The sequence below is a fragment of the Anabrus simplex genome, chromosome 8 (assembly GCF_040414725.1).
Source record: "Anabrus simplex isolate iqAnaSimp1 chromosome 8, ASM4041472v1, whole genome shotgun sequence".
Classification (NCBI taxonomy): Eukaryota; Metazoa; Arthropoda; class Insecta; order Orthoptera; family Tettigoniidae; genus Anabrus; species Anabrus simplex.
Window position 1 is genome coordinate 48,522,541 of NC_090272.1, and position 19,347 is coordinate 48,541,887.

General features: G+C 40.6%; 1 protein-coding gene across 1 annotated transcript in view; it reads left to right on the forward strand.

Moving 5' to 3' along the window:
• Khc-73 (Kinesin heavy chain 73) overlaps positions 1-19,347 on the forward strand; it is a 471,364-nt gene that overhangs the window by 257,302 nt on the left and 194,715 nt on the right. The window contains exons 3-6 of the mRNA XM_067153111.2: positions 7,932-8,086; positions 14,118-14,231; positions 15,881-16,128; positions 18,714-18,828. Of these exons, the coding sequence (XP_067009212.2) occupies positions 7,932-8,086; positions 14,118-14,231; positions 15,881-16,128; positions 18,714-18,828 (632 nt within the window). The remainder of the gene's footprint in view (positions 1-7,931; positions 8,087-14,117; positions 14,232-15,880; positions 16,129-18,713; positions 18,829-19,347) is intronic.

Below are 19,347 nucleotides of genomic sequence, written 5' to 3' on the forward strand. Positions count from 1 at the left end.
TCAATTTTATATGAATCCTTCCAGTCTGGCGGATTCTATAGTACCTTACTTGAAGGAAGTGTTTGCTTGTGGGATAGAAGTTGTTTCGCAACACTGCCGGGAGAAAAGTATTCCTAAACATCGTGCTTGTCGCTGGATCCTTTCATTACTTCCACTGGATTCATTAATATCTCAACACATGTTTATACGGTGTGGTGTAGTCACACTATCTGTAGTTTGTTATTTATTCGTGCCAGCAGCAACGCAAATGAGTAAACCACACCAGACAGAAGAGGGAGTTAAATATGTTCGTCCACGTATACACTTAGATTGCAGGTAGTGGAGTTCTAGTAGAATCCATCAGTAGTTTTTCTTTGTTATCTTAATAATATTAATATGCGTGAGTAATATACAATGTTTCAAAATCGACTTTGCACAGCATACATATTAGACAATCTTTGGCAGGTTTAACCAACACTTAAGAACAATCTAAAGGGTTGTCATGATACTTGACCATAGTGTAATTTTGAGTAACTTTGTACACTGTTCTTCCTCAACGCTGACTGATGAATATTAATTGATAGAAAATTGACTGATGAACATTAATTGATAGAAAATTGTATGTGTATACGTAATTTTATGTCCCTATTGAGGTCAGAAATTTTCACATTATTTGCCTGTAGGGTACTATTTCTGTACGTACGGGAATTGTGCACATACCTTTCTCTCTTTAAACATCTTTCTCCCTACCGAACTTCTGTTGTTCGGTTATCATGGGAAGAATTTTGATTTGATGACTGCAAGCAGACATAAAATTGTATAGGCCGATTTCAATAGGCGTCCAATTCCTTGATAAGATTGACTTCAAAAGTGCGTTAGGCATCTTGCCCGTAGCTTGTCTCCTTTCTGGAATAAAGTAAGAAAGTAAACAGGACTGACTGGTTTATTATTAATGTGGTAAAACTGTGGAGATTGCTTTCTTGACTAGTGAATGCTCATGTGCTTTATTTGAGGCTATCTTGAATTGCAGCTAAAATTATTGCAACCCCAGGTTTTCTGGACGATATCAGTTAGTTGGAAATGGGCGAATGTGTGATGTTGGGACCGATTTCCTTAAAATGTTCCTTTTAATTTGATTTTCTCAGTACGGGTGTTCAGTACCTCTTGTCCACTGATTGTTCGTCGTGGTGATGATCATGATTATTGTTGCAAGAGGTGGTGGTGGTGATTTATAAAGAGGAAATACAACTGAGTAACCATCCTCTTTTTTAAAGGGAGTAAACTAGGCAAACATCCTTGCTTAACACCAATTACAGGGAAAATAATGGAAGAAGTGTGAGGTTATCGGCCGGAGAAACAAGGGTCGGGAAGGGCTTGAAAACGAAAAGACCTCGTGAACCTAATACCGTAGGGGTTGGAGAACAAGAATTGACCGAGGAGAAAGTTGAAATTGAGGGGACTGGTACAAGCAGTGCCAGGATGAGCTAGGGGTCTATAATTGCCAATCCGGGCTCTCAAGGCGGGAACTTGTAGGCGTTCTCCTCTCATACGGTAATGGTTGCCTAAAATAGTTGTACTTCCTCTTAAAACAATAATCACCACCACCATCGCATATGCCTCTTACGACAGGCAGGAGATAACGTGAATGTATTTTAATGTTCCCACACGCAGGGGAACTGGATATTCGAGACAGTATTTCTGCTGTAAGTAATCTTGATAGTTTCTTTCTAGGGAGGGATAATCAGCCCTTGCGTTAGCCATTGTCTCTCAAGCGATTTGCAGGATTTGACCGATCCATTCAAAATTACTCGATTCTCAGATAGACAAGTAGGACGTTCAACTTTCTCGTTATGTTGTTTCATTTATTTTGAAGACGAGACAAACGAAGGCAATGACGTATTCCAGCTATTTCAAAGCTCTAAATCACTGTTTTTACTTTGCCGTCGGGATTCAAGATTGTGGACCACAATTCAAGATAATACTAATATCGTTGATTTTACATTCCACTAAGTACATCTTTGTGGTTTTCGGAGTCGCCGAAGTGCTGGAATTTTATCCGCGGGAGTTCTTTCTGTACCAGTAAATCTACCGACACGAAGCCGGCGTATTTGAGCACCTTCAGATACCATCGGTCTACGTCAGGATCGAACCTGCCAAGTTGGGATCAGGAGGCCAGCGCCTCAACCGTCTGAGCCACTCAGGTCGGCAGCAATGCGAACCTGTGGCGTATGGTTTTCATCAATTTTGTTTTGGAGAAGACGGTGATCAGTTCTGCCAACTCTGACACTATTACAATACAGTATAATTAAAAGTAGGTTGTATAAAAGAAGACATCAAGTGTGCTCAAAACATCGGAAAGAAATTGCTGCAGAAACCGGGTCAAAATAGCTTCCTGAAGCATTTCCCAAGGACTCCAAAACAATGGAGAAAAACTGTTATCCTAGTATAGATGCCGCGCGTTGCCTACTTCAATCATTTTCTTCTTTTCAGAGTGCAAATTACATAGTGGATTGTAGGTGGAAAAGTAAGGTGACATGGTCAAATCTGAATCTTTAATATTCAATCATTGATAAGTTTTCTGTTAATCCATATAGTTGAGAAGTGAAGGAAGGCTTCATAGATCTTCAAGTGCTCTGAATGTGGGTCACACGTTTATTGTGGGTACAAAAATCAATGCGCGAGCTAAGCATACATCGTGAGTGGGCTCGATTGTATGTAACCTGAGCCTCTCGTGGCTTTTAGAGTCCAGCACGATATGACGAAAACGCTTATTATCGGCAGCAGCTTGTGCGTAAAGTTGAGAAACCTCCTTCATTATCAGCACTTTCAAAGTTCTTGTTCGTTTGTAGATCTCATGTCCGTCACAACTCTTGGCTCAATCATATTTAGGATTTCGATTTACCGCCATAAATTGATACAAACAAAATGTGTCAGTTGAGTGGTTTATAATATGCTTGTTTTTAAAACGGCTATGTTTCTGGACGGGGGTCGACCTGGAATTAGCGTGGACAGAAAACCGACAACGTGGTAACCATGGCAATCGGTGTTCGTCATCTATCTATACTAAGTCCTCGTGATGTTCTTCTTCACGTTATTACCGTGTGCCAGAACTCTGCCTTCTATACACAGTAGGTGCAATAACGATGCCGTGATTTAAACGAGTTTCCACTGTATTTGACTGGCTTTTCGTCTAGGCCACAGCAAAGTCCCGTAACGTCATCGAAGGCAATCCCTCTTCGTGAAAAAAAATGTTGTTATTGGGTCAGTAGCATAATTATATGTATTGGTGTAAGTTCTCAAACTCACTTCACGAAAGATACTTAATTGAACCCAGTTGCATGCGGTAAACATGTTCGTTACCCCAGATGCAATAAAATAACATTTAAAAAATTACAGCCGCACCATTTCCAAATTGATACTCATGGCAGCATCATAACAAAGCTACAGCAGATTTTAAACAATGTACTTACAGTTTCACCCGGTGACACATCGTAATCGTACAGACATATTTTTCACAGAAATATACTAGGACTTTTTTTTTTTTTTTTTTTTTTTAACTGTTGCTAAAATGTTTTCATTCCTCCTCTGAAGGGGGAGGCGGGCCTCTTGGATGGTGACTCCGTCTCTCAGACCGGGAGATTTGTTACGGGGAAGGCTTTGCTCGGAGAAGGTGAGGGGGTTGGCGGCCATGGCCTATACTAGGAACTGTCCCGGCATTCGCCTTAGTGCAGGAGAATGGAAAACCGCGGGAAACCATTCTCAGAGCAGCCGACGGTTGGGGCCTGCCGTGAGGTCTAGCCCTGTCCCGTCTCTCGAATGCAGAGGCGTAGAGCCACTGTAGGGTCGTGGCCACCCTTCCTCTGCTCGGGTGGCCGGTCAGAGTGCAGAGCTGTTGGAGCACGGAACAGCCGTGGCCACTTAAGGGCCGAGACCCACTCTGCATCTACCGACATTTTTAAAAAACTTAAAATCCTAACCTTAGCTTAGTGAGCAAACATATTTTCCCGAGTGTACTGAAAACAAATTCTCTACATCAATGAATAATCCCAAAAACGTGATATACAGCATGTCGATTTTTTTTTGTTTTACGTCGCACCGACACAGATAGGTCTTATGGCGACGATGTGATAGGAAAGACTTAGGGATGGGAATGGAGCGGCAGTGGCCTTAATTAAGGTACAGGCCATGGCCGCCAACCCCCTCTCTTTTTGCCTGGCTTGAAAACGGGAAACCACGGAAAACTATCTTCAGGGCTGCCGACAGTGGGTTCGAACCCACTATCTCCCGGATGCAAGCTCACAGCCGCGCACCCCTAACCGCCCGGTGAAATCCAAAAATCAAATATATTTTAATTACAATTGACTTAATAAAATAGCTCTATTATCATTAGCAAGGCGATGTGCAAGTGGCTCTACTGTTAACATATTGATATTTTTCTTGTGGCCCCTGATGCGTGGCGCCGAACTGTTACAACATACCAGTACCTTACCCAAGCTAGATGGCCTGTCGCCGTAAGACGCAGTGAATCTTAAGGGTGGCTCACAGCCCAGGACAAGTAGACTTCAAGCGCATACATACGTCAACACAGCGACTTAAATTAGCTCTCTTTCGCGCTGGCAAAGAAATCCAGGTTGCTGGAGAGTGTTGAACTGCTGTAGAGCAAGCGGATTGTCGAGGCGGCAGTACTTGACTTAGCTGTTTGCAGTTTTTTAAACTTGATAAAAAGCGTTCTAATAAAAGTAAATAAATGTAAACACAAAATTCTTTGCCCCAGCAGCTCTGGGGCGGATGGGCTTCAGTGTACGCCACTGATTGAACCTCTACACTCCTATAATTTAGTACAGATATTCGCACTACACGGTAAAGCGTAATACAGTCGAAATGAGCTCGTTCTGTCATCTAAGCAGAAAAACACATCCATGACTCATCTTTTTTGTGCAGCGGAGAAAAATGTCTTCGTTAGTGTTCTAATGTCACACCGACTAAGGTATTTTCACGACGATGGGTCAGAAAAGAGGTAGGACTGGGAAGGAAGCGTACAGCCCCACCATTTGTCTTGTGTGAAAACTGAAAACCATGTAAAAGCCATCTTCGGGGCTGCCAGCAATGGTATTCGAACCCATGATCTCTCGAATGCAAGCTTGAACCAAAGAAAGAAAAGAAACACACAGTAAAAGAAATATGGGCACAAAGGTGTGAAATTGTGAAAGCACGCAAAACCATTTTCAAGGCTGTCGACGGTTGAGTTCGAACCCGCTGTCTCCTGAATGAAAGCTCACAGCTACGTGATCCGACGACCGCGTTGCTATCGTGCTTCGATTAAAAACAAGCTGCTGTTATTAAGAGAGAACATCAGCGATAAGTCAATTTATATAGACATCTTCTTGTTGCGTTTATTACGAACATATGGTGCATTTGCGCGATTTATAGCTCATGTAGCAAAATTTTGTGTTTACCTTTTATGTATCCTCTAGTATTATTCATTTACTTCGCTCTAGGTGAGCAGAATTTTCTCACCTTTCTCCCTTTTAATTTACTGCAGAATGATTGTGCCAGAAGCAAGAGTTTTAACAACAGTTACAATATTTTGCTTCATGTGTTTTTCCTTTACAGTTTTCTTCATATTATATCTTATTGATAAGCACCATATCATCTGTCTGTCATTAACATTATAATAAAATACAGAAAATTGCATAAATACCTTATTACTTGCGCTATGTCTACAGCTTGCTAGTTAACCTTGTACGTTCGGAGATTTTTGTACTCAATTTAAATATATACAATTATGTCGTTGCATTCTGTATCTTAAGGTTCTGTTTCGCATCCCTGTGAATGGAACGACCAAATCCTCGAGAACGCCTCCGTTAGCTCCGCTTTTGACTGTCAATAGAGTGCAGTGTGTTAATGCATGAACATGTAGTTTAGTATCGCCGTATTAAAGTTTCGCTCAAGAAGTTTCCTCATTTACAGTCGAAAAGATTTTCTCCGAATGTTCCGTTTTCATTCCATATTAATTATTCTGCTCGTATGCCCCTTTCTTATCTTCATCCCCTCACTTTCTTATTCTTGGTAGTTCGATGATACGGTAGTATGACGTAACTAGTAGTAGTCACAATCTATCTGACAGCAAGCTCAGAACTATATTATTATTATTATTATTATTATTATTATTATTATTATTATTATTATTATTATTATTACTTGTTGGGGTTAAGCCCATTAGGAACTACGCAAAATAGTTTTCAGGCGTTTGTTTGCCTGCCTTTTTTTTTTGCTACTTCTTTTACGTCGCACCGGCACAGATAGGTCTTATGGCGACGATGGGACAGGGAAGGGCTAGGAGTGGGAAGGAAGCGGCCATGGCCTTTAATTAAGGTACAGCCCCAGCATTTTTCTGGTGTGAAAATGGGAAACCACGGAAAACCATTTTCAGGGCTGCCGACAGTGGGGTTCGAACCTACTATCTCCCGAATACTGGATACTGGCCGCACTTAAGCGACTGTAGCTATGCCTGCCTTTGTGCCCATATTTCATGTACTGTATGTTTCTTTTCTTTCTTTTTTTTTCAAGCTTGCATTCGAGAGATCGTGGGTTCGAATGCCATTGTTGGCAGCCCCGAAGGTGGCTTTTACATGGTTTCCCGTTTTCACACAAGGAAAATGCTGGGACTGTATCTTAATTAAGGCCACGGTCGCTTCCTTACCCTTTCCCATCGCATTGTCGCCATGAAATATGTGTCGGTGCGACGTAAAAGCAAATAGTAAAAGAGTAAGTAGGAAAAGAGAAAACACCTGTCACTTGAGTGTTTTGTTTTAACATAAATATGCGTCATATAAGATTATTTTTACGCCCTCGCCAGAGAAAATAATTCCTTTATTCGTGACACGATGATCAACCCCTTCTAAGAAGGGATTTATGAGTCTAAGAGGAGACATCTGTTGGCAATGTTTTTGATATCTGCACAGAAACGGTATTTCGTAGCTTAGTGAATACCACTCGTTTCTAGCGTTTGGAAGATTACCTGTTATCCAGAGCACTCCAGAACGGACATACTCGCAGAAATTGTACCTCTATGTAACTTCTTACATAACTTACTTTTAAAGAAAGGCCGACCGTACGCAGTCTCAGATAATGGTCTGTTTAATAGCCGAGCTAATGAAAATAGACTGTATTTAAATGTGTATATTCAGAAACATGAAATAATTCATTCAACTTCGCTAATCGGCCAACTAGGGACCACGATAAGCCTCACTTTATATTCTGGCATTTGTTCATTTTTCGCTTGATCCACATCGTCTTCATTAGCTCACCGTGTTTAGCACGACGTTCTTCTGTCCATTCCGCACCAGTTGCCCCCTTTTCGTCCCGGAAGGTCCCAAAATTGTTCGTGACTGCTCTGAAAAGATTTCGGTTTTGTGCATCTTCTGCTTGTATGCCCAGTTCTTTAAGATCTTTCTTGCCATTAACGTACAACGTACTATGGCATAATAATAATAATAATAATAATAATAATAATAATAATAATAATAATAATAATAATAATAATAATAATAATAATAATAATAATAATAATAATAAGACTTTCTCATATCAGATTTTGCTGTTGTGTTTTTTAATTTTAAAAAGGGCTATAAATAGTCGATTTGTCTCATTTATTTTTGAGTCATATTTTTTTAAATTTGTATGGTCATATTTCATTGCATTTTTGGATGATTTTTTAGATCTTAATCATCACTTTCATCATTTAAAAAAATCTTTGTTCTTTCTATTAAAAGTGAATAAGTTGAAACTGAGTTGAGTTCTGTACACCCTCTTATAATCGATGAGCTTTGGTAGCCATTGAAATGAAGTTTTGTATGTATAATTGTTTCAGATGGACGATGAAAGCATTTCCAGTAACGGAATTTAATTGATCATAAATCCTAAAATGTTTGTTTCATCTATGTTTGCAGGTTCTGGCAAGTCCTATACGATGATGGGTAGTCAGGATAACAAAGGCATCATCCCCAGGCTGTGTGATTCTCTTTTCGATATGATTGCCAAGCAGCAGAGTTCAGAACTTACGTACAAAGTGGAAGTCAGCTACATGGAAATTTACAACGAGAAGGTACGATAATAACACATTTTATCATCTGTGACAGACACACGCCGCTACTTCATGTTAAATGATGGGCTAATCCCGTATTTTCTTTTCCAACCAAAAATAAATTGTATTACAGTGGGTAAGTTATTTCTGTACATGGAACTAATACTACACGTTTTCACTCCATCCCTGAAGGGGGAAGCGGACCTCCTAGACGGTGACCCCGTCTCTCAGGCCAGGCAGAAGGGGAGGGGGTTGGCGACCGTGGCCTAGACTGGAAACTTTCTCGGCATTCGCCTTGGTGCAGGAGAATGGGAAACCACGTAAAACCATTCTCAGGACAGCTGACAGTGGGGACCAGACCCTCTCCGCCTACCGAATGCAGAGTTGTAGACAGACACATTTATTGAACATAACAGGCTTTCGCCCAGCTACAATGTTCCAGTTGTGCAGTTCAAAAATAAACACAAAATATTTATTTGCTAAGCACTAACTACTTACTACTTAACTACCTCTAAATCTACTAGGTAGCATCTTGCACATGGGCGGATGCAACACGCTACCTCTACATCCGACTAAACTAACTATTTAACTACATTCAGTCTATACTAATTCTATCCTAAAACTGTCTGGCCGCGACATCACCCCTGGTGAGGAAATGCTACCACCCTTCCCCGTGATGTCACGACCAGACATGTCTCACGAGGCTCGGAAACCGATACCTCATAGACCCCTTAAGCTGTCAATGTTATTTCCTCAACATTCCTTCATGTAACAGCCCATATGTGTGCGGATTGCCAGTTCTACATGTAGGCTGCCACGCCTGTATTCTTCTGCCGAGATGGAGAATGCAGACTTGTAGAGGCGAAGCTCACTTTGCTCGGTTGGTCGGACGGAGTGCAGAGCTGTCAGACCACGGACCAGTCGTGGCCACTTGTGTGGCCTGAGACCCACTCTGCATCAGCCGACCTACATTTTCTACGTTCTCTACATTCTTAATTTACTTATCATCTAAAGTGAGATGTGTGTTTCAGAAACCTCAGAATCTGGTTTGCTAATTAATGGGCTGTTTGTTTAACATGTTGTTACTGTCTTTAGCTTTCCCTTTCTTTTCTGAAATCGTGAATTTCCAGTTTTTCTGGACTGGTTATCAGTTATGCAACGTAAGAAGAGCAGTTCTCTAAGAGTTTTACTTGCTCTCAATTTTTGATAGATGTTATTGCACTTGTAGTGTTATTTGTTTTATTAGGGTTCACAATTTGAAAATGTGCGGTCACCTTCGAGTCTTGTAGCCCAGGCAATCCCCTGCGGGTGTAGGCGGTATCCCCCTCTGTCGTAAGAGGTGACTAAAAAGGACTCCAGAGGCTCTGAACTAGGGAGCGTGGGTTGACGACCACGGGGCCCTCAGCTGCGTCCTGGCATTGCTTCCACTTGTGCCAGGCTCCTAACTTTAATCTATCCTATTGTACTTCATTTTTCGAAGTGTCGGACCCCTTCCATTTTCTCTCTCTGATTAGTGTTGTAGAGTGTGGTTGCAAAGTTGTACTTCCTCTTAAAACAACAATCACCATCACCACCACCCCCAGGCACCCACTCTCCGAATAAAATCATCTGGTATTTCGAAATGACAGAATCAACTGTTTCTGTAGGGCACCTGTCTGTCAGTGAGACGCTCAAGTCGCTAACAACCATACCAAACCGTGTATAGCCTTCTTGGACCTCGGCCTACCAAGTGACCGTGCTCAGTCCGAAGGTCTACAGGTTACAGGTGATGCGTATTCAGCGCGGCGATTCCTCTCGGCCGTTTTTTTTACAATCTGTTTTACATCGCACGGACACAGATAGGTCTTATGGCGACGATGGGATAGGAATGGCCTGGGAGTGGGAAGGAAGCGGCCGTGGCTTTAATTAAGGTACAGCCCCAGCATTTGCCTGGTGTGAAAATGGGAAACCGCGTCTTCAGGGCTGCCGACATTAGAGTTCGAACCCACTATCTACCGAATGCAAGCTCACAGCTGCGTGTCCCTAACCGCACAGCTAACTCGCCCGGTCTTTTTTTTTAAAGCTTTCTAATCCGGAGCCGTATCTCACCGTCAGATAATTCCTCAGTTGTTCTCACGAAGGCTGAGTGGTCCTCGAACCAGCCCTTAGATCCAGTTAAAAATTCCTGACCTGGCCAGGAATCGAATCTGGATTCTTCCGGTAAGAGGCAGCCTCACGACCCTGGATCAGGACACCGGTCACCACTAACACAAGAAAAGTGTATTTTAGTCAGTTTATACTTCATCATCTGGAAACCCTATATTTCTTTCTATGAGATCCATCAATTTGTTGAAAATGAAGCCATACTTCACATTGTCGACTCAGTGAATGTACAGTAATGTTTATACTTTTCAGTCTACAGGTATGTTATAGCGTTGTAGGTGTTCGACAGACTGAAAAGCATTGAAGTTACGATTTTAATTTATTACTTGATAAAAAAGTAACAATGCGCTTCGCATAATCGCTCGGGCGCGCGATGCAATACAGTATATTAATCTATGCATTTGCTAAGTAATGGCATCTAACTGTACGACTGATTTACAGGTGTTGAGCATGAGCTCATGCTACTTACGGAAGGCTTTTCAGAGACCGATCATCTCACGCTCATACTTCCTGTGTGGGAATAGAAATAGGTCATTATTAGCCTTGTAGCTTCGTATAGAAACAGTTGGGTTTGAGACAATAAGTGTTATATATCATAGTACTTCGGTATTGCGCAAGACATGTAAAATAAGCAGTTTTGACCAGTTGTGTATCTTGATTTATCCTGATTTTCAAATCAAAATCTCCTGAATGTTTGTTTTGTAAAGTTGGCAGGTATGCTGTAAATTTTACAGAATGGATCGGTGAGGGTGTTGGTTGTTGTTTCAACAGGAAGTATAGTTAGGTAACCATCCTCTGTTAATATTATTGGAAGTAAAATGCAGAAGTTCCGACACTTCAAAGTATGAAGGAATCGGCGATATGGACGGGAAAGGCCACGAAGGGCATCAACATGAAAGACTCAGTGTCTCGCATTCCTTGTTGAAAGAGAACAAGGGTTGACGAAGGGCGATCGAATAGTAAAGTTAAATACAGTAAATTGGAAACAATGTAGATACGTGGTCGCGAACAGACGTTCCGATGTGTATTCAACTGCCCCATCAACAGAAAGAAGGTAAATACACGGGACTAGAGTCTCTCGCGTCGAAGTGTTCTTAAATTCCATCTCGCAAACTTCAACATGAGAGATGAGTAGTGCCTCACCAGCTGTGCTATGGAGCTGATCTTATCAGAAGAAAGGGATCCACTCCAGCAGTCGGCCGTTCTTGAAGAAGTTTTCTGCGATTTTGTGTATTACCTGCTGGAATATTGTCTTTCTCAAAGAACCATAACGATTTCTTTCCTAATTCTCTGTCTTGATTATGGACAAAAGCTTCGGAACAGATATAACATGAGCATTGTAGACATTCCCTTGATGGCAACCATAACGATTATCATCCGAATGTATCAGTGCCGCCCCCCCCCCCCCAATCCCCCGATGATGGTGGTGATGGTAGTGGTGGTAGTAGAATACAGCTACGTTATCCCCTGCATGTCGTAAGAGGTGACTAAACGGGGCCAGAGGGGCTCTTAACTTGGGGAGAGTGTGGTTTGGCGAACACAAGGGCCTTAGCTGAGTCCTGGCATTGCTTCCACTTACTTGTGCTAGGCTTATCTCTTTCGTCTAACCTGTCTGACCTCTCTTGGTCAACTCTTGTTTTTTCCGTCACCTGTGAGATTAGGATTGGAGACCTTGGGGAGTATTTCATTTTATGCCCTTCGTGGCCATTGTGTTTCTTTTGTTGATATTTTCATCCTTCGAAGTGCCGGGCGGCTTCCATTTTCCCCTTCGATTAGTGTTAATAGAGGATGTTTGTCCAATTGTACTTCCTATTAAAACTGTAACCACTACCACGGTATACTTGGGAACAAAACATGGCCGTCTCAGTTTCTGGAAGCGACCTGCTCCGTGCTGAGTTAATTAACGAGTTCTAAGTGAATCTCTTTTGGTGTGGAGAGGTCGCCAAACCACTTTCTTCCACATTCTCTTCAGTCTTTCTTCGTGACGAATGCAGTGCAGTGATCCTTTTAGCGTTATTAATAATAATACCAGCCCTCCTGCCATTCTTAAATTTCTGGCAGTACCGGGAATCGAACCCGGGCCCCCGAGGACATCAGCTAATAACACTAACCGTTACGCTACGGAGGCGGACAATAATAATAATAATAATAATAATAATAATAATAATAATAATAATAATAATAAATAACTTAATGACAAATAACGAAGTCCATAGAAATGTTTTATTTTTGCTCTGGCTCTTCTGGTGCTAATGATCTGGACGATTTGGCAACTCCGGCTACAGTAGACGTATTAAATACTATAAGCCGCTAATGGACACAGAGCTGCTGGTGGAGAGTAGTGGTGTGAGGGCAGGTCGTCATGTTTTGTATATCAAACCAAACCAAACCTCATGGCACTACAGTCCTTGAAGGGCCTTGGCCTATCAAGCGACCGCTGCTCAGCCCAAAGGCCTGCAGATTACGGGGTGTCGTGTGGTCAGCACGCCGAATCCTCTCGGCCGTTATTCTTGGCTTTCTAAACCGGGGCTGCTATCTCACCGTCAGATAGCTCCTCAATTCTAATCACGTAGGCTGAGTGGACCTCGAACCAGTCCTCAGGTCCAAGTAAAAATTCCTGACCTGGCCGGGAATTGAACCCGGGGCCTCCAGGTAAGAGGCAGGTACGCCATGGGGCCGGCTCCCCAAGTATATCAGTGTTATCAATTATGGGTTCTTAGATATGTAAGAAAACCAATTCCAGAACCACAAGCTCTGCTGTAATGCTGGCAAATCAAATCCGCCATTGCTCCTTCTTATAGAACCCGGCGGCCAGTCTTCTGATTTTCCCCGTTGTTTTCTAAGTCTCTTTTATCAGAGTTGTTTTATCTCTGTTGTTCAGAATGTTTGAAGGCCCCCTTGGACACGTCGGGCAGTCAGATGCTATATTCTCCCAGTTACTGAAGTAATTTTGATTTTTTTTCATATTAGTCTTTAGAATGTCCTTGTATCTCTAGCTCCTGGTGAATGGTCAGCGTCGGGACCTTCGGTTCGGAGGGTCCCGGGTTCGATTCCCTGCTGCGCTGGGGATTTAATTCCTCCGACTTGGAGACTGAGTGTTTCTGTTTGTCTTATCACACTCCTCTTCATATACCTACACACTCCATACTACCAGCAACCACAGAATAGTGAGTACATCCTTCTACATATTGGTTTCCCATTTTCACACCAGGTAAATGCTGGGGTTGTACCTTAAGTAAGGCCACGGCCGCTTCCTTCCCATTCCTTTCCTGTCCCATCGTCACCATAAGACCTATCTGTGTCGGTGCGACGTAAAGCAAATAGCCTTCCACATTGTACTGGCGTCAGGAAGAACATCCCTAAAACAGGGCCATATCACACAGTTCGCACTCGCGACTCCACCAAGGTTTGAGAAAAGGGACGGGAAAAGAAAAAAATATTCTGGGATCATTTTTGTTGTCCTCCCTATTTCGTTGTCCATTGTTCAATAAGTGAGATTACAGATACCACAACGATTCATTATTGTATGCAGGGCTTATTGAATGGAATATTTCAGGAAATGTATTATTTCACAAACACAGGAATCTTCTGATGATCCAAGTTCCTTTTTAAGGGGTTTGTCTAATTTTAGTTTCTGTTCCCATAATGTATCTCATAACTGGTGCAAGTGATATTGATACTGGGTTTAATGTGGTGATCAGCAAGACCCAGTGTTAGTTCAAAATATCTCTGAATCTGTGCTGATGTCAGCTACTGGTACAACCTAGATCAGAGAGGAAGTTTGTGATATTAGTGTATTTCAGTATTCGGTGACTTCTTATGCAATATTATTCATATAGAAACACTGGATGCTGTCATGAGTGTTTTGTGTTTTTTCTTATCTCTTGAACATCACTACTACCTTTTTCAGGTGCACGACTTGTTGGATCCGAAAACCAACAAGCAGTCCCTGAAAGTGCGGGAGCATAACGTGTTGGGACCCTACGTTGATGGTCTCTCTCAGCTTGCAGTTACCTCATTTCAGGTAAGATTAATGTTATCAATTTTTAATTTTTGACTTCAATATTTGTTTTCTGTTACAGTACAGATCTTTGTCAGCTTTGTGTGTACTTGAACACTTTTTATTTTACGTCTTTGTTTCTTCAGATATATTTTATAGCAGGAATTTTAGGACTGTACATTAGGACTTCCTGATGCTTTCCTTTTTCCTTGTAGAAGGGCATGATTTTTGAATGATGTAAATGAAGAACAGAAAAGGGTGTTTGTAAACACAATAATTCCAGAGCACTTTTTATATAGTAAAGAAGAATATATGAATATAGTATGATGTCCAATATGGTCATCAGGTAGGAATGCAGATCAGTGGTGATTGATTGGTTGATTGATTGATTGATTGATTGATTGATTGGTTGATTGATTGATTGATTGACACAATCAAAGGTCAAAGCGTAATCTATGAAGCAGATGTATACATATTTTGTTGCTCACAGTGGTCACTAAATGAAGGGAAGATCTGACCTACATCACAAAGCTATACTATCACGAGACTTCAGTGAGGGCTGAAAACTCTGAGGCACTTAAAGCAGGATGTGAGACAGGGTTGTGTGATATCTCTGCTGCTGTTCAACTTTTATTCTGAACATATCTTTATAGCAGCACAGCAAGATGCAAAAGATGGAATAAGGGTTAATGGTAGATTGGTAAATAACCGATATGTTGATCGCACAGTCATACTGTATTTGCCGACAGACCTGAGGATCTGCAATGTCTGATAAACAAGATAGTTGCAGAAGCTGATGCACTTGAACAAAGACAAAGGTCATGGTGGTATCAAAGTTCAAGTACCTTGGCAGTAGGGTCACTGAAGATCTAGACCTGGTGTGACTATAGAAACAGCTTGAGTAAATTGTTGAAAGATGAGAAGTTTAACTGTGTGACAAAACCCTCAGCTTGGAGGCAAGGTACAAATTTGTGAGGTGCTGTGTATATTCATTACTTCCAACAAGCACTGAGACATGGGCACTGAAGGGTAACACCATAAGTTGAGTGGAAACCTTTGAGATGTGGATCTTCCAAAGGATGCTATAGATTTTATGGACAGATCACATCTCCAATACTGAAGCGCATGAAGAAGAATCAAGTGTTAGTCTGCATAGTCAAGAAAAAGAAGACAGCTTATTTAGGAAAAGTACCCCCTCCGTAAACTGATATTGCAAGGCAAAAACGATGGCATTCGAGCTCAGGGTTGAAGAAGACACTCATGACTGGGAAAGATATGAGACTAGACTAGATTCTGCACTTTGTAGAAGAAGTTGGATCCTATGGACGCTCTAATTTATATTTTTAGTTTAGCCCTCCCATTACTGCAAATAACAGTTTCCACTATTTTTAGTTCCCTCTCCCTCAAATATGAGATTACACTGAGTGGATGTTCTACTTATGTTCATTGCCATTGTCTTGTGCTTGTACACAGTTAACTTACATTGTTTGAACTTCCTGCATTTTGAAGAACCTTTTTAAAATTATTTTAATTTTGCAGTTGTGGATTCTGTATGAGCTTTTGTTGATACCAGTACCAAGGCTTAAATTGTTTTTATAACTTCTTGCTTAGAATTCTGATGTTGATTTTATATATCTTGTGCTGCTGTGGATTAAAATGCATCTACATTTCAGGACATCGACAACCTCATGGCGGAAGGCAACAAATCTCGAACAGTTGCCGCCACCAACATGAACAGCGAATCGTCTCGATCTCATGCTGTGTTCTCCGTCGTCCTGACACAAACTTTGACCGATACGAAGAGTGGTGTGTCAGGAGAGAAAGTGAGCCGAATGTCTCTGGTAGACTTGGCCGGCAGTGAACGTGCTGTAAAAACAGGAGCTGTAGGAGAACGACTTAAAGAAGGCTCCAATATTAACAAGTAGGTTTTGCTTTATACCCAATAATAATGACATTTAAGTTTATTATACAAATGATTAATTGCTTATAAAATCAGTATTGAAAAGAAACAAAAATATGTCATTCCATGTTTTTCCATTCCAATACTGATTTTATCCCATTAGAATCCTTTTTTTCCTTTTGTGCTCGTCCAGTGTTCAAGTCTTTTACCATGTGCATACATCTTTATCGTATGTCTCTCTCCCCTTTTCTCATCTTTATCAATCTTTCTTCTTATCCTACATTTCCCACATCAAACTTAAAGATTTGTCACAATGACCCATCAATTAGTGTTGATGCCTGCTCTCCTGGTGAAGCTGGGAAGCAGAAACAAGCTGAGAAAAACTGGGATTGATGATGAGGAATCCCATCTATTTGAAGATGTGAAGGATCTCCTTGTCCTTTTGTGTTTTTTTGTCCTTGTTTCCTTTTACATGAAGGCCAGGAAGCTAGGATTGAGGGTAGGAAGACTCAAAATTATGTGAAGTTATGGAATACGTCTTTGACCTTTTCTTTCCAATTTTCGTTTTGTCTTTGGTTTCTGTTGTTCTCTCAATGTGTTTGTATTTTCCTTCTTAACTTGCAGTCTTTGATGTTCGACATTTGTACACTTTTATATTCCGTTTCCATAACTTATAATTCAGACTAGCAGAATTACCTGCACACAGGTTTTATTGTTAATAAAAGCTTGTTTTCTTTTGCGCATAAGAAAAAATAAAATAACATATCTTCCTTGGTTCATAGAATGTCCAGAGAGACTTCTTGAGACAGTGTTCATGATTTCCTTATCTTTTTAAGTTTTCTCTCACATGTGAGTGGCCTGGGTATGACTGCTATCAAGCAGCATTCAAATGAACTATTATAGCAGCCCACAACCTATTGTTGTGTAATGATGCAGTTGTCATCTCTCTTGAAACCCCCTTTGGTAGTTCCTGGAAGGGATGAGCAGGTCAGATTGGTGTCTACATGGATTTTCTGGAAGGTGAAACTAGCGCACTCATATTCCGACTGTATCCCAAAGATACCAGAACTTGATCACCAGGTTTATAAAAGTAAGCTCACCTTGAACAGATGGTTGTGTTGTTGTTGAGTTTTATGCACTGAATAGCCGGTTATGAGTTGTGAGCTGAGAGTTCAGCGTGAGGAGCATTTGATTGTACGAGTTATTGGTCTTATCCAAGTGTACAGTCATCATACATTGTGTTAGCCAACAGACATGCATTTGAACCTGATTGTATGGAATTGCTGTGTGAAGTAACTGTGGTGTTTGTGCTGTGTAGTGAAAGATGAAACCTGTCAATCAAGATTACGGAGGATCGCCAGTTCCAGGTAGAGTCTACCATCTGAAAACCCACTGTGAGGTCAAGAGTAATTAGTGAAGTGCTGTCATTCATTGTCAAATGTAATTTGTGTGCTGATTGAATTGTCTAAGATTAAAATTACTGTATGTACATAAAACAGTCGGTGTTTAATTTATAAAACTGTGAGAATGAAGCCATACTTTTTAGTATCGACTTAATTAATGTAACTTAAAGCTTTTCAGTCTGTTGAACACTAAATGTAACACCTATAACACTGTAACATGCCTGTTCTAATATTGTGTGTTTCATAACACTACCAATGCTAGCATAGAAATGATTATATCAGCCCTCAAACCTTCACTCCTAAACATTGCCCATTCTTTGTGTTTTTACTACCTTATTTTTACTCCTTAGGGATTGACTTTTTCAAAAAGTGTTCTTAGATGTTATGATATACATGGAACCTCTGTGCCGAATTCCACTCTCGTTAGTTTGGTTAGGGCCGATGACCTGCGATGTTAGGCCCCTTAAAACAACAAGCATCATCATCGTTAGTTTGGTTGTTCCCGATATATGAATGAGTTAGTGGCGTTGTGGATTTATTACAATTTGGATTACTCCCACAACTTAATATATTTTGCAGAGATAGTGTGTAAAATTGTTATATAAAAATTTATCAAAGTAATTTAACAAAATTGAACAAAACTTGCAAAATTTCAAACTTCATTGAACAAATTGGCAAGCCCATTTTGTTTTATTGTCAGTCAGTGAATAAAATATTCTGAGAAAATGGATGCGTCTTTTAAGTGAGGTTTCACTCCCACCTTAAGAATTCTTACAATGTTCTGTTGATGTTGAATTATTCATTTCTTTGTTTAATAGGAATTTCAAAGGTTATGCTCATGTTTGTGAATATGCCTTGTTTATATATTTATATGAAGAAAATTTATGCTCCACCACTGAGCTGGCTACATAATTATGACAATAACTTTTCACTTGTTATAGTTCATTTATAAAAATGAATATTCTATTGATGAAGCATCTTCATAGAGGCAAAACATACCTGAATGTTAAATAAAATGTTGACATTGTGAGATATTGACTGATTGTGTAGTCAAGTTAAATTTTAATCTAATTTGTAAGTACAAAGTGAAAAGCTTAACTTTCTGTTTTTTTAAAGATTAATATTGCTTTTATTAGTAGATTCGTAATCTTCGTTTGGTAAATTGTGATATAAGTGTCTCATATCTGTTGTTTTCCTTTACAGATCTTTAACTACCCTAGGTCTAGTAATATCCAAATTAGCTGATCAAACTTCAGGAGCGAAGAACAAGGACAAATTTGTGCCATACAGAGATTCTGTCCTTACGTGGCTGCTGAAGGTAAGAACAATTTGATTCTGTACATAATACAAAACTATGATTTTGCATGCTTGGATTACATTTTTCACAAAACCAACACTTCAGAACGGACATCATTCACCTACAGGAAGTCTAACAAATGCCTGACTGACTTGACTTTGGTCCTGGGCTTTCTCTAATCCCTTCTTGCTAAACCACACTGATTATACCAGAAATCAGCATTGGGGCCATGTTAATGTTCGTCAAATTTTGGAACTACATGTTTCTGTTCCTTTCCGTTCAACCATCACGTGAGAACCATTTGAAAAAAGCAAAAATAATCTCTCTTCTTGTCAAATACACTTTAGGGCTTTTAACCCAATGAGTATCATGCTTATTCATAGCCAGGCTGATGTGCCTGGTCCACCTGTGTGCTTGCTATGCCCATCTGTAGATGGTGCATGAGATTTTTTTTCTTTCTCCTGTTCGCTCTCCAGGCCTAAATTGATATCTGGAATGTTCTGTCATCTCGTGGGCATACTCGAGTTTGGCCTTCAGCTG